Source organism: Pipistrellus kuhlii, unplaced genomic scaffold (genome assembly GCF_014108245.1).
Source record: "Pipistrellus kuhlii isolate mPipKuh1 unplaced genomic scaffold, mPipKuh1.p scaffold_m20_p_18, whole genome shotgun sequence".
NCBI lineage: Eukaryota > Metazoa > Chordata > Mammalia > Chiroptera > Vespertilionidae > Pipistrellus > Pipistrellus kuhlii.
The window spans coordinates 19,090,314-19,106,551 of NW_023425493.1; the positions used below are offsets into that span (position 1 = coordinate 19,090,314).

Sequence of the window (16,238 nt, forward strand, 5' to 3'; positions counted from 1 at the left end):
CCATCTGAGGCCATGGCTGCACAAGAGAACACGGCAGCATTATCAGCTCCTGCCTCTGCCTCTTTAGAGGGGCTGTTTGCTCTTCCCTCCGGGAAGGGTGGAGAGCAGAAAAAAAGAGACTTCCAGGCTGTGGTTTCCAAAAGCTCAGCCCTTCGGGGAACAGAGAGAAGCTGGACATAAACAGGATGCTGGGAGGGAGGGAGAAGGAAAGAGAGAGTCTGAGCTGTTCTTGCTTCCCCAGAGAAATGCCTTGGTCGCTGGTCTGTGCTTAATCAGGGAGCCGAGCCTGGCCCTGGGCAGGCCTCGGATCTCACTGAGGGAGGACTTGTGGGACCCACTGCCTCCCCACCTTACACTTGCCAGTGACCGAGTTTGTATGGCTGCCCTGCTGTTCCCACTATGCCCTGAGCAAGTTACTTCACTTCTCTGAGCCACAACTTTCTCTCCTGGGACGTGGGGGTCCCGGCCCCCCCTGGTGGCTGGTGTGGCTGCTGTGAGGGAGGAGAGTCCAGCAAAGCCTGGCCCACACATGCCCATTCCTTCTCCCGCCTCAACGGTCCTTTCTCTCCTTCCACTCCTGGCCCTCTGGCCCTGAGGAAGCCTGGGCCTAACCTGGCCGCCCTCTGCCGCCCACTCCTGCCGCCTCAGCAGCCAGCCCCAGAGCCGGGCTCCCCTCATCATCTCTCATCAGCTTCCTGACCCCTGTTGCCACCCCTGCCCCCGGCAGGAGGACACACATCTCCGCTTTCTTCCAGCTGCACCCAGCACCTCACACAACGGCTGACAGGCAGCAGGCACCGAATAAGCATTTGTTTAGTAAAATCTGCAGTTTGGGTAGGAAGAAGGCGAGTGGAGAGCAAGGAAGAAGGGACCAGAGGCTCAGGTGCAGTTGCTGCCGGAGGCGAGGGGCCTGCCTTGTGCTGCAGCCATGCAGGGCCTGGGGCTGCGGAGCCTGCTCTGCGCAGCAGGTGAGGACCCCGGGTACCCCTCTTCCCCGCACTGGGCTCCCTGCATGGGTTTGAGGCAGAAGGGGAAACAAAGTGGAAAACAATGTTTTTCAACTGTCAGTCCAGGCCTGGCGACAGAGGTCTCAGCCCCCTCTCCCGCTGGCTGCCTCCTCTCCCCCTGCCCCTGGCTGGCTCCTCTCGCCCTGTCCCTCCCCTTCTGAGGCCCAGGGGCCAGAACCCAGCGTCTGCTGTGCTTCATCTCATCCCACTCACTCATGTCCCCACGGAGGCATCTAACCAACAGGTAGTAATGAAGTGCCTCGCAGGTGCGTGGCTTCCCAGAGCTCAGGGTCTAGCGGGGGTTAAGGACATTCGGCAAGAAGACAGTAAATAAAATGGTTGCAGAATGGGACAAGTGCGGTTAAGGAAACAGTCAGGGTGACAAGAAGGAATATCTTAGAAGCGTCCTTCCGTCCACGAGGGCAGCAGAGAGACCCCCTGGGGCCAGTGCTGTGAGTCCCAGTGACCTGGGCCAGGGTGGCAGTGGGCATGGAAAGAAATGGAACGTTCATGAAGGTTCAAGATACACTGTGGGTAGAGCTGACGTGATTTGCTGTGAGTCTGGATGCCAGGAATGAGAAAGAGAGGGGCCAGCCGTGACTCCTGGGCTGGGGCTGGAGACACTGGAGGGAGAGAGGGAGCCACTTAATGAGCTGGGGGGCACCAGGACGGAGCAGACGGAAGGTGAGTCTATGTGTGTGTGGACAGAATGACAGCCGGATGGACACATGCACGAGTTCATGGTGGAGGGCAGAACCTGGGAGGCCCCAGGACACTGCATGAAGCCAGGAGATCAGAGGGGAAGCAGGGTTTTTCATTAGAGCCTAAAATCAATCTGGCGGGCCACAGGCAGTGATTTGAAAAAAAAAAAATTGAACATATCAGGATAAAACATGGCAAAGTGTCCCTGGCTGGTGTGCTCAGTGGTTAGAGTGTCAGCCCAAAGGGTCATGGTTCAATTTCTGGTAAAGGGAACGTATCTGGGTTGCTGATTCTATCCCCGGCACCTGTGGGAAGCAACCAATCAGTGTGTCTCTCACATCGATGTTTCTCTCTCCACCCACCCCTTCTCTCCCCCTCCCCCTGATTTCTCCATCCACTCTAAAAAAATAAAAATCAATGGGAAAAATATCCTCTGGTGAGGATTAACCAAAAAAAAAAAAAAAGTGTCCAAGTGACTCACATATCATATGAGAAAAATAACTTTTCTTTCCTCTGATGCAGTGCTTCTCCAATTCTTCCCAGCGACAGGTGGCATCTGGAACTCTGGTGGGTGTAAGCAGCTTTATTCCTTTTGGCAAGTGCCTTCCTGGTCTTTTCCCCGTGCCCCCCACACCGGGCAAGTTCTTCTGTCTCAGCTTCCTCTCCTACGGCATCTGGCTTGAGGCTGGTTCCTTAAGGCCTAGGGCCCCCAAGATCCTGGCCCCAGCCTCTTCCTTCCTCTTGACCCCTCTGCACCGCGGGACCTGGGCAGAGGAGCTGGGACCCTAGCAAGGGTATGGAGTCAGGAAGCAAGGAAGCGAGCACCGAGGTCTTGAGGCTGGTTCCCGGGAGAAGTGTAATTTGCTCCTTAGTTCTTCTGTTCATTCATTCAACACATGGAGCCGTTCTGATGTGCTGGCTGCTGAGAGAATGACGAATATGGCTTGTTCACTGCTCCCAAGGTGCCTGAACCCGGTGGAGGAGACAGACAAGCAAGAAGGTCCTTTCCCCGGGGGCTTTAAAATATCCTGATGCTGGTCCCAGCACATTCCAACCCTTGCCGTAGGGCGGGCCTGAGCGTTAGTGTATTTGAAAGGCTCCCCAGGTGGTTCTATGCGCAGCCCCTATTCCGAGCCCCTGACGCCTATGCCAGGGCGGCACATGGGATGACTCAGGGCCTGGACCTGGGAACCCCACCCACGGCCCTTGGGTCCTGGCTCTACCCCTTCCCGCTGGGTGGGTGGCCAAGTCACTCAACTCTCTGGACTTGGTGTCCTCAGAGGTCAAATAGGCACGGTGACACCTGCCCTGGGGGGTTGCTGGAAATCATGAGTGCTCGGTAAACACTATGGACTATTGGTAAGCACTGACAAGGTGCCCCGCAGCACACAGGCAGGGCACCCACTCAGAATGGGGCACAGGGTTGAGTCATTAGCTGGGCAAAGGGAAGGGGGAAGATGAGGGGATTGAGGGACCAGTTCTTCCGGGGACCAGAGAGCAGAGCTATGGGCCATGGGAGGGTCAGTGGCAAGGGACAGAGCAGAAGAGAAGAGGCTGGCTTTGAGAACTAGCAGGGGGGGTAGAGGGGGGAGGGAAAGGGGAAAGGGCAGGGAGGGGGAGGGAGTGGAGATGGCCACACGGTGACAGCCTCTCCTGCCCCAGCCCAGGAGCTGGTGAGCAATGGCAAGACCTTCACGAGGGTGGAGGAGAAGCTGAGCTGGATGGACGCCCTGCGGTACTGCCGGGGGCACTACACGGACCTGGCCGACCTGCAGAGCATGAACAGCATGAGCAGCATGATGAGCCTCTTCTCCCTCACCAGCGGCTCTCAGGCGTGGATCGGCCTCTTCTACAACGCGCGCATCGGCGGCCTGAGCTGGTCCAGCGGTTCCACCTTCACCACTCCGATATGGAGCTCGCTGCCCGTCTTCAAGGAGGGCATCTGTGCCACGCTGTTCTCCGCATACATTATCCCCAACCTGGGAGCCGCCTCGTGCGCCCATCAGATGCCCTTCGTCTGCTACCACGGTGGGTTCACAGCCGCAGTCCGGACACCGCCGTCCTCCCAGGGGCCGCTTCTCACGAGCAAATGAAAGCGAGAGCGCTCAGGTCTTCCCAACTAACGATTACCTTGGCCCTGCTGGCTGCATTCCTCAGCCTCAATTTCTCTCTTCCGCCCCTCAGTTCCTAGAGTCCGCCAGCGAAATGGGGTATAAGTCAGGGTAGAGAAAAACTAAAATCTGGAACGTCCCACTTTGTCCCCTCCTCCTGCCAATTAAAGGTTTAGGAGAAGAGAAAAAAGGAAGAGAGGAAGAAGGCAGGCAGGTTGGGGGTTCATTTGCCTCTGGGCAGAAACTAGCAGAATCCAGTCTCTCATCTTTTCTTAAAGCACAGGCTGGTTCTGTCTCGGGGGGGGGGGGGGGGGGGGGGGGGGGGAAGGTGTGTAGACCAGCTGCTCTCACGGTGGCTTCCTGCTTCTGGGAAATGGGTGGGTGTGGCCAGCTCCTTGGGGCGTCTCTGCAGGAAGTCCCTGTCAGTACTAAATGCACATGGTGCTGGCCATCCTTGCCCTGGGCTGGCCCCTCTGCCCACTCCACTGACCTTGGTCTGAGGTCACTTGGGGATGGTTAGAGACCAGAGAGCCAGTTTCTGCTTTTCTCTCAGTCAGTCACGGCCTGCCCAACTCAGTACCGCCCCAACCCCTCAAATAGGGGCACAGAGGACCGAGCTGCTGAGTCCCCCCTTCTCCACCATGTCTGTCAGAGAGCCTTGAAATGTAGCCCACAGTGGCCCAGGTGTGACCTAGAATTCCGGATGCAGTGGGATGGGAGCCCCACCAAGGAAGTGTGTATGAGGCGCTTTCTACTACTAAGTCTGGTGTCCTGACTCCACCCTCTTCTCCTCTCCCTGCGGGCCCACCCACTAGCACACCCCTCCTCCTGGGGCCTGCCCCACCTGCAGAGGGCTCCCTGTATAATGAACTCTAAAACATGTAGATCAGACATTTTGCTTATACACATTCACTAGACCCCTCAGTACTTAGAATCACACCCCTTGGTAGCCACCTGATGTGCTGGACCCCTTTGGCCTCATGTCCTATTTCTCTCCCTGACTACACTGGCTCACTGGCTGCTTTCTTTTTCTTTTCTTTTTTTCTTCTTCTTCTTCTTCTTCTTTTTTTTTTAAATATATTTTATTGATTTTTTTACAGAGAAGGATAGAGAGTTAGAAACATCGATGAGATAGAAACATCGACTAGCTGCCTCTTGCACACCCCCCACCGGGGATGCGCTGCAACCAAGGTACATGCCCTTGACCGGAATCGAACCTGGGACCCTTCAGTCCGCAGGCCGACGCTCTACCCACTGAGCCAAACCGGTTTCGGCAACACTGGCTGCTTTCTGCTCCTCAAACCCACGTGGCCCCTTCCCACCTGAGGACCTGGCCTTTGCCCCAAGGCGGGTTCCTTCTCCAATTCTCTTTGAGAGCGAAGATCCTGCCTATCTTATTTCTGCTCTATTGCTAGGGCCTAGAATACCATGTGCCACACAGCAGCTCAATAGGTATTTATATAGAATGAATGTCAACAGGAACAAAGGAGCCTGTCTAACTTGTTCTCCCAAGTTCAGCGTGGCAGGTCCTGGTGCCTGCAGAGGATCCCGGCAGCCCACGCCTGCCCCGTAACGCGAGGTCTGTTTCTGTTTTCCAGATCCTCTGGAGACACGCTACAACCTCGAGGAGCCCGTTCTCAGCCTGACCACCACGCCACAGCCAGGTGCAGACCCAGGAGCCTGCCTTCTGCTTGATGTATCCACTGAAACCACGCCTGGGTCCCCCCACCCCTTCACCCTGGCTTTGCTGCCAAGGAGGTGGGGGCATCTGAAGACTGAGGTGCAGCCTGGGCTGACACCCCCGGAGAGAGTCAGTGCCTTTGTTACTAAATGGATCCAGTGGGGGAGGTGACTTGGTCAAGGGCCCCACCCGAACGGCGAACAGCGGCAGAGCCCAAGCTCTTTAGATGCCTCCACCTCCATGGCGTGGGAGTGGGGGGCAGAGGCACCTCCTCACAGCCCAGGCCTAGCACCTCTTGTGGGGGGGGGAGGGGGATTTCCCTCTGGATATCGCTGTCCTGGTATTAAAAAAAAAAAAAAAAACGTTCCCCCTTCATGCCTGGTGTAGAGAGGCTCTGTGACAAAGGCAATACCAGTACACTCCTCAATCAACCTGCCTCGTGGAGTTGGTCTTCTGCCTGTTATGGAGGAGGAATATGGAGTTGTGGTGTGAAAATGAGTTTTCCAAGGTGGCCACGCCTGCGTGTGCCCTTTGTCTTGCCAGGCAACAGGGCATGAATTTGGGCAGGTCATCATCTCCCTAAGCCTCTTCCTCTATAAAATGGAGTTAGTAACACCTACTTCTCAGGGTTACAGTGAGGATTTTAAAAGAGGATGTATCCACCTGTGTGAGTACTGTGTGCTTTAGAACTCATTGCAGACAGGGGAAGTGAGGGAAATGCCAGGCAAATCTTGATGGGCTTCGGAGAACAGGTGTGTGTGTGTCAGAGTTAGGGGGGCCCCATTTGAATCTGAGGATGTGACTCCCAATTCCGCAAACAGAGGCGGTTCCTTTCTCAGGTCTCCTTACAGAGTCTGGAGCCCTTTCCAAACTTCCCTTGCTTAGAATCACAGGTGTTTTCGGTCTCTCTGTTCTTTTCCTCCAGAGGTGGTCCAGATTGGCAGACGGACCTTCAAACGATTTAACCAAGGAATGACATGGCAGTCAGCCCTGCTGTACTGCCGTACCCACCACACAGACCTGGCCGACCTGCAGATGGTGACTGACGAGGCAGACATGGAAGCCCTGAAGTCCATCACCAGTGAGACGGAGGCCTGGATTGGCCTCTACTTCAACGCGGCTTCTGGGTCTCTAAGCTGGTCCAGCGACATGGGTGCCAGCATCCCCACCTGGCTGCAGGTGCCCAAGTTTGGGACAGGGCTGTGTGCGGGGCTCCGCACCTACGTACGCTACATCCCCAGAGTTTATTCGGTGGTCTGCGCTCTTCTGCAACCCTTCATCTGCTTCTATGGTGCGTGGCAGTCCTCTCTCCGGCCCTCGGTCCGCATGGGGTGGGAGATGGGTTTGCTTGGCAGCAGGAGACATTGAAGGTAGATCTAAGGAAGCACTTCTGGTCGGGAAGGTAACTGAGTTTTGGAGCAAAGCTCATCTTAACTCTGGGAGCGCTTTTAAAGAATGGACCAGGCCCCATCCAGCCTCAGGACATTCGCAGTTAGCAACAGGAATTGGTTATTGGGCAGTGAAGTGGTTGAAGGCGGGGCCTTTGGAATCACATTTTATCACTTGCTAGAAATGAGTCTCCTTCTCTTCAGGAAAAATATATTTAACAAAATGGTACCAATGACCCGATGATGACCCGCTTTACAGGATGGCTCTGAGGGCTGAATAAGGATGCATGTAAAGGACCTCGGAGAGCCCCTGGCAGAGAAGGAAGCACCCCCGTAGATTTCAGCAACTGTCACTGCTATTGTCACTATGAATGCCGAGCGCCAGGCCACCCTGGCTGTTTGGATCTTGCGCATAGTTTGCCTCCTCAGCAGCAGGCTTCCTCTTAGTATCTCCTTCCTTCTTTTTTTTTTTTTTTTTTTTTTTGAAATGGCTTTATGGTGATAAAATTCACTCTTTTGAAGCATCTGATTCCATGGGTTTTAGTGCATTCATGGGATTGTCCAATCAGCACTACTTAAATTTAGGACTTTTTTTTTATTTTTTTTTATCAGCCCCAAAGAAACTCTTTATTGTGTAAGATCAGAAGGGAGGCCTTGCGGAGCTGTTGTGTGGTGGGCTCGAGGTGTACAATACGTGCGTCCTCCCGAGTCTGGCCTGTGACAGACCTGGGAGCGGGGATCCCCTCACGCTCACCCCCAGCCTTTCCTTGCAGACCCCTCTGTTGGACACCGGCAGTGGGCAGCACTCCCCCAGCTTATCCCCGCTCCCTCCTCGGAAGTGACTGAGGGGAAGGCGCCCAGACCAGGTACGCCCCTGTTTTCTGCTCTGTACGGGTGGGGTATGTGGCCTAATTCTTGGCTGGATCCTGGGGTCTCCAGGGTCTGGAGGTGGAGAGGGCGGCCCGAAAGCAGCAGCATAGGATGGGCCCCGTGGGTTCTCCCAGAGGGCCTGGGAGAGGCCAGAAAAGAGGAGGGCCGACTGGATGGCAGCCAAGGGCCACGATGCACACGGAGAGGAATTTCCCTGTCAGCACCCGGCCGGTGAGCTGGGGTCGGGAGCAGGCGGCCTCGGTCACCATCAACCCCCCCTCCTTGAACGGGGCCACTGCACTTGCGGTTCCAGGGCCAGGAAGCCGAGAGAGGCTGTGCAGTCTCTCAGGGGAGGCGGCCAGGGCCTGAGACGCTGAGCGGAAAAATCACCAGAGGCCTTTGAGGCTGGATATCCCGAGAGAGACGCACAAGAGAGGGGCCTGTGGAATCCCTTCTAGTTCTGAGAGGGGAGGGGATGAGAGGGGAGCTGTGGGGGCAAGGCTGGGAATGACAGTGACAGTGTTCCTTTAGCGTTTTTAAATTCCTGAAGCATCTCCAGAACTATTACCTGGTGCTGCTTCCCAAGCCTTTCGAAGCCAACTAGGATAACCGAGGAGGGCATGTTCCCAGTTCCGCTGGCTTCTTTCCAGATTCCCACTTCAGACAAAAATAACACTATCCTTTTGGAGGGTACAGAGAAAAGCAGGGGGTGTGCTCCCAGAGCTTCATTCATTCTGGGGACACAGACAAAAGGCAGGTCTGCTGGGAGCACCCTGCGAAAGGCGGCGGAGACTGTGTAGTCACAGGCACGATGGGGACATGAAAGGGGCCGGGCCCAGCTCCTGGGGGTTTCCAGGAGGAGGAAGAGGAGGAGGAGGAGGTGATTTTGAAGGCAGAGAGTTAGCCTGCAAAGGGGAGTGGAGGTAGACTGGGTGGCGGCTTGCAGGTAGGAGCTGCAGGTGGGTTGGGGGGTACTGGGCGGGGACCCCCAGATCCTGCAGGGCCCCCCTGTGAGCTAAAGATTGTGGCCCTCACAGCACGAGGGCAGCGTCTGTGGTCAGATTTGGTCCAGGAGCCGGGAAGAGTGTCTTCCGCTCTCCCTCTAAGGTCTCAACTGGCACCGGGCTGCCACCCAGGCCGCACCCAGCGGGTTCAGGAGGCGCTCCCTGCTTCGCTGTCACAGTGGGTGCGCAGGGCGCGGCACCAAGGGACCGCAGGGCCACTGCAGGGCCGGGGCCACCTTCGGACTCTGGCTCCCTCCCAGCGCCTGGGGCCTCGGCTCCATCCGGGGCACAGCCCCCCTGGACGCTCCTGCCTCCCGCGGCTCCTCAGAGCCCAGGGGCTGCGGCCCCGTGTCCCCAAGGAAAGGCCCTGGACCCCATGACCTACAGCGGGGGAGGGGCTGGCTCTGCTCACCCTGCGGTGCCTCAGTTTCCCTCAGATAGCGGCGCTCGGTGTCAGCCACTTACCTGCCTCCGGGTCGCGCGGTTCTGAGCCTGCAGGAGCTTTCCGGGCCCCAGACAGCGGCTCGGCCTTGGGTTCAGGGAGCGCGCCGGGCGGAGGAGCACCGCGCACCGTGCACCCCGCGCCCTGAGTGGGCAACGCGCGCGGGGGCTGCTGGGAGCGGCCAGGGCCGGACCACGTGCCCGCCGCCCGCCGGCCCTCCGAGGTGGGGCCTGGGGACCCTGTAGCCGCCGGCCCCAGCGCCCGGCTCCTCCCTTAGGGAGCCCCGCCCTGGCTCCCACGCCCAGGTGGAGGGTTGAGGCTGGGGCACAGGCCGGGCCCCTGGCCACATGCAGGTCCACTCGCAGGTGATGCCTCCGAGCCAGCCTCCCAACCCTCCGTGGGGAACAATTTTTTTTTGGGGGGGGGGGGGCGGTCTGGGGGAGAAACATTCTATTTAGATGCAGAAGACCTTAGGCAAGTGTCATTTTTCTCATCTTTAAATGAGGAGCGGGGAGGGAAAGGGATGGGGGGTGGGGGTGGAGATGATGCCATTGCCATGAGGTAGCTTTCAGTGTCCGGCATCTGGCAGATACTCAAGAAATGGTTGTTACCATTTTCACCTCAGTTAAATGATTTGTGATTCATTCATCTCCCGCCTCTGTCCTTACCTCGTACTAATCTCATTAATTATACCTGATTCTGAATGATCACGATTATGAATGCACGGGGCTGTGGAATCTCACGGGCAGGGACTGCTTTGTGCCTCCGTTTCCTCTCCAGGCCTAGAACACTGTTTTTGCACACTGGTGGATGATTTAGTCCAGCAACCACTTCCGGAGTACCTGTTTGGAACAGGCAGTGGACTGTGGATACCAAGACCAGCAGGCCTCTTCCTGTTTCTGAAAGGGCTTGGCTGACTGGGGAAGAGAGAGACAGTTTGGTGGGCGCCGCTCCGGGGTGAACCAGAGCCCTGGCAGGAGTGCCTTCCACTCCGCCTGGGAAGGTGGCACAGTAGTCCCTCTTACCCAGGGTTTTACTCTCAGTGTGTTACCTCTGGTCAACCACGGTCTGAAAGGATGTAGTAAATGGAAAATTCCAGAAATGAGCGATTCCTAGGATTTAAACTGTGCATGGTTGTTCTCAATAGCATGATGAAATCTTGGGCTGTCTCTCTCTGCCCACACTGTAGAGCAGCGATTTTAGTAATCAGTTTGTTTAGTAAACTGTTTCTTGCACATTGGTCTATCATTTAATCCAGCAACCACTTCTTTTGTGCCACGAGGTGAAAAAGGTTGAAAATCGCTGCTGTATGGGCTACCTGCCCATCAGACAATTAGTAGCCATCAATTGAAAGAGGGAGGGGGGGGGCGGAGGGAAGAGGGATTAGCACAAAGTTAATCTCTTACTGTGCCTAATTTATAAATTAAACTTTATCATAGTTATGCATGTATGGGAAAACACGTTAAGTGTACATATAGGATTTGATACTATCCATGGTTTCAAGCACCCATGGAGGAAATTGGAATATACACTGAGTGGCCAGATTATTAAAATCTCTGAACACATAATCATCTGGCCACTCGTGTGTGTGTGTGTGTGTGTGTGTGTGTGTGTGTGTGTATTAATTAGAGGCCCAGTGCATGAATTTGTGCATGGGTGGCCAGCCTGACCAGGGGGAGGGGACATGGGCAGTTGGCCGGCCTGCCTGCTGGTTGAACTCCTGGTAGAGGGAACAATTTGCAAGTTAGTCTTTTTATTATATGGGATATACACTGAGTGGCCAGATTATTATGCTTTCAGAGATCGTAATAATCTGGCCACTCAGTGTATATCCCCAGGGGTAAGGGGGTTATGACTACAAAAGGTAATGGGGGATTTCATCAGGCAACAGAGAGCAGAAGGATTTGCATAGGCAAAGGCAGGTAGACGTGTAAGTGTGTGGTGTGGGAATGGCCAGCAGTCTGACGTGACCAAATGGAGGTCACGTTTTGGGGAAGGCAGTGGCAAGGGGTGAGTGGGAAGAGGTAGACTGGGGCCAAACTCTGAAGGACCTGATCCTGCAGCCGGTGGTGGGACCATCAGAGTGAGCCAAGACTGTGTTAAGATGCTAAAGGAAAAAAGCATGAATCAACATTATACACACAATACAGTCACACAATGTTGAAAGGAAACATCAACAGATTGGGAGGAAATGTATGAAAATGTTAACAGTGGTGATATTCAGGGGATGAGATGTGAGTGTTTCTGGATTTTACAGATTTACACATTTCATTAAAGACACTGGCGATTCTTGGGGCAGGGAAGGAAGATGTCCTTTGAGGAGGCGGCCAGCCAGGAGTGGAAGGAACCCAGGGCAGGTCTGGAGCAGCAGAATGAGAAGGGACATGAGGGAATGGATTTTACATCATATGCAAGTGACGTTAACTGAAGAGATAGGAATACAAACACACTTTTAAAAATGCTCAGCTTTATCACAGAAATGCAAATTAAAAGCAAGCTGTATTTTTTTTTTTCCCCAGTGAATTTTTTTACTTACCAGTTTGGCAAAGATTTAAAGGGTGATAAAGCCGACGAGAACATGGGAAAATCAGCCATCTCAGACATTGGGTAGGAAAGTAAACTGGTGCTGCCATCCTGGCAATGCGTGTTAGTTTTGAAATGGGCACACCCTTCCATGCAGAAATTCTACCCATGGACATTTATTAAGGAAATAATAGCACAAGATGTACACGTAGGCCAGTACATGCATCCTCCACACAGGGGGTTGTTGGTTGCAGCACTGTTTATTACACTGAAAAACTGGAGGCAATCTAATGTCCACTGAAAGCAAGTTGGTGAAATAAGTTTGGGTACATTCGATGAAATACTGCACAGCCTTGCCCTAGCTGGTTTGGCTCAGTGGATAGAGCACTGGCCTGTGGATTGAAGGGTCCCAGGTTTGATTCCAGTCAAGGGCACATGCCCAGGATTCGGGTTCGATCCCCAGTGGGGGGCAAGCAGGAGGCAACCAATCAATGATTCTCACTCATCATTGATGTTTCTCTCTTTCCCTCTCAGAAATCATCATATACATATATGAGAATAAGGTAGATTTTTATGCATTCAAATAAAAAAAAAATTCAAGTTAATAGTGGTTGTCCCTGGATCATCGGAGGGATACTTTTGCTTAAGTACTTTACAGTAATATACCATAAAAACAATATGGTTATTTCCATGTTTGAAATAAAAGATACCAGCAAGGCACTGACAGGACTTTGGTGACTGAACATGAGAGCAAGTGACAGGGAGTAAGGCTGCAGCTGAGGGCACCTGGGGTCCCTGGCTGGTGCCTCAGCAGCTGGATAGCCTCGCAGGGCAGAGAAGGTTGTGAGAAAGGCGGAGCTTGGTTCTGGAACATTTTGATAACACACTTTTATGAAGATGTTGGAGATCCCTGGATGCCATGGTGGGGCTCAGTGTGGCTATCAGACATAAGGGGTCGGGGCCTCTTGGGTAGGAACTGCTAAAAGAAGATGTTTGCAACTGAATAGAAATCTCTTAACATTGCACAAGCCCCACACCTCCTGTACCAGGGACACTTGATGAGATGATGGAGTAGCAACTCAAGGGCTGGAACATCAGCCTGCAGGCAAAAGGACTGGCAGGGAGGGGCTCAGCTTCCCACCTGAACGTGTCTGCGCCAACTGTGTGCATGGGCAGTGAGGCCCAGGCCTGTCTCCCAGCTCAGGGGCAGTCACCAACCTCAGACTGCCTTGGTCCTGGCCACCTGTGCGGTAACTCCTTCATTTCCCCTCCTGCAGCTATCCCCAGTGAAGAAAGTGGCACTGGTGTAAGAGGTACAACTGCTGACAAGCAGGCCGATCACGTGAGCAGATCTAACCACCCGGAGTCACCAGGAAAAACCCCAGCGCCAGAATCAGGTAACTGCCTCTGGTTACCACGTTCCCCCTCACTTGTAACAAGTAAGCAGTTCGAGGTGGACAGCCACTCCTTGGCACAGATTTCTTGAGACCTTCTTATGAGATGGTGGGAAGGTTCGGAACGGCAGCAGGAGGAACAAGGGTGAGGATCCTAGTTGGCTCCCTGACGGCTATGTAAGCTTAGTGAGCCCTTTCCTCACTGGGCAATCTCTCATTTCTCACCTGCAAAAGGGGAGGGGTTAAAAACTGCCTACATCACAGTGAAATAATTCTGTACTTTATAAACCATAAAGTGCTACACAAATATAAAGTAGTCTTACTATGAGCTGGTAGTTCCGTGATGATTACAGTGGCCTGCGACTGAAGGCTGAGCTTGTTTATAGGCTTAGAGAACCTAGTTTTCTGGGGCAGAGTGGGCCTTTACCAATGTGGGCACAGGGAGGGGGTGTATACTTCCGGCATCTATTTCATAGAGTTATGAAGAGGGAGGTGGGAAATACAGAATGGAAAATAACTGCCTGATGTGTGAGGAGGGCCAGTGTTACCCTATGACATAAGACTATTTCAGCCACTGTTGGTTGGTCCTAAATTGTGGCCAAGCATTCTCCTGGTCAGTAGGTTCCTTCCTCTCCCTTGTTGAAGCCCTAAATCACATGTACCACCTGTGGTGTCCAGTGTGCACTCTGACTGCTATGAACTTGAAGTTTTCATATGGCAGTAAGATCATCTCCCTGAACCAGGTAGCCCTTTCCTTTTCAGAGCAATTCTTTGGGATCCTGAAAGCAGATTTTACCATCCCAGCTGTAATGGACTTAGAAGATATGAAAGACCAATTTTTGAGCGAGGTGAGATTTCTGCCCACTTCTAATTTTGACCAGATGATTTATACTATCAGAAGGGAGACAGTATTATAGGGGGAAAGGAAAGAAAGGGGAAAAAAAAAGAATGAAAAGAGGGAAAGAAAGGAAGGAGAGAAAGAAAGAGAAGGGAAGGAAGGTGAAAGGAAGGAAGGAAGGATGGAAAGGAGGAAGGAAGAAGGAAGGAGAAGGAAGGAAGAAGGAGGAAGGGAGGGAGGAAGTAAGGGAGGGAGGTAGGGAGGAAGGGAGGGAGAGAAAGAGAGAGAGAACGCACGAGAGAACCCCTAGAAGGTTTGGCTCAGTGGATAGAGCGTCAGCCTTTGGACTGAAGGGTCCCCAGTTGAATTCCAGTCAAGGGCACATACCTCGGTTGCTGGCTTGATCCCAGGCCAGGTTGGGGTGTGTGCAGAGGCAACCAATGTATGTGTCTTTGTCACATCAATGTTTCTGTCTCTCCCTCTCTTTTATATTCTCTTAAAAATTCTTGGATGAGGATTCACACACACACACACACACACACACACACACACACACACACACACACAAATTAAGGCAGCATAGTCAGAAGGACCTGATTTGGGTCTTGGCTTTCTACTTAATTGTGGTGACCTTAGGCTAGTAACATAATTTTTCTGAGTCTTAGTTTTCTCATAAGTTAGGAACAACAGTACCTAACTCATATGGTTGGTATTAGATTAAATGAAATATTCCAAGTGCTTAGCAAATTGGCATATAGTAAGTCCTCAATAAAAATTAACTTTAGGTATTATTATTGTTCTAAATATACATTTCTTCCAGGAGTTTTCCCCCTTCTTTTAAAGGACTAGTATGTGAGAGGTGGCAGATTGTCAAGAGGAAGAATCATTCCTAAATATTGTGACAAAAGCCTCAAGCTGATTTTGAATTTGGCCTAAGGGCACATATTTCAGTTATATCAGATAGTCATATAATGTCAGAGCCAGAGAGCTCATTATGGGTCACTCAGCCCAAACCATAACTTTACAGACTGGCATGTATCTTGTAGATTATTGCAATTTACTCATAGGCCAAAGAAAGAACACCTAGGCAATTTATTCTAAAATCTCACAAACTCAGGTTTCCAGAAAGAATTTTGGCGTGTGGATGTGCGCACGCGTGCACAGAGAACGGGGAGGGGGACTGGGGAGCTTTTAGTGCATTTTGCTATTGAAGAAAGAACAGGTACAAAAGATGCAATGTCAGCATCTGAAGTTACTTGGACTTTTACTAAAAAAAAAAAAAATTTTTTTTTTTTTTTAGTAAAAGTCCAAGTAACTTAAGACTGCAGTATTGAATATCAGCTCTATAAATGTCAAGGATTTTTTTTTTGGGGTGGGGGGGAGGAGGGGGTTTGAGGGTAGGGCGACCAAACTAGAAGCAATCTACCTTCTGTCTTAAATTAAATCCAATAATAGGAAGATTGGGGTCCAAATGGAGAATTCCATCTTCTGGCCACCTTTTGGAATGTATCTATTCCATATTGATGGAGAGAGTGTCTGTCTCGCAAATTTAAAGGATGAGATTGGTAAGGACAAGGTGTGTGTGAGAAAGCTAAAATATATATCATTAGTTTTAGCAGCATATAAAATTCCACACAGAAGACAAACACCTGTAGCCAACTTATCCCAGTTCTAGGGACACAGACAGAGACACATTGTCACAGACACTCACACGCTGTCCTCAGAGCTTGATAGGGACTAGTGGGTGTTAACCCTGCTGAGGTTAGAATCCTTGGGGAAGTTAAAGAAAAGCGTGGCCCCAGTCCTCAGAGACAGTCTATGGAATTGTTCAGAGGAGAAACTCAAAGGCAGCCCTGCTGTGTTTATTATTTTTTTTTTAAGTTCTGCAGTAATTCTGATGAACAGTCCCGGTTGAGAAACACTCATTAAGTCATTTGTTTTAGCCTCCTTTGCCATCCAACTTTCTTTGTTGGCTGGGGTGTTGGAATGGGCCTGACAAACCGGTTTATATGCCTTCATGTTGGTGATAGTGCTAATGACATAGGTAGGCAGCTGGAGAGAGGCTGAGAAAAAGGAAGGGCACATAGGTGGACAGTTTAGGATAGGGACAACAAGACAGTATTAACAATTTTTCTCTTCTTGATGTTTCAGATCCATGAAGTCTTAAAGCAAACGTTAGGTGATGAGCAATTCAGATTGAAATGGGTTGGCTTTGAAGTAAATAAAAAATAGCTCATGTCTACTGATCTGCAGTCTCCTTTTCACACAGTCTTCTCTG

General features: G+C 52.2%; 1 protein-coding gene across 1 annotated transcript; it reads left to right on the forward strand.

The window, feature by feature from the left end:
• The first annotated feature begins 928 nt into the window (after positions 1–928).
• CLEC20A (C-type lectin domain containing 20A) lies at positions 929–16,238 on the forward strand. Its single transcript, XM_045583418.1, has 7 exons — positions 929–968; positions 3,372–3,737; positions 5,419–5,484; positions 6,427–6,843; positions 13,006–13,125; positions 13,801–13,970; positions 16,112–16,238. Exons 1-7 carry the CDS (start codon positions 929–931, stop codon positions 16,190–16,192), a joined length of 1,260 nt encoding a protein of 419 aa, XP_045439374.1. The 3' UTR covers positions 16,193–16,238.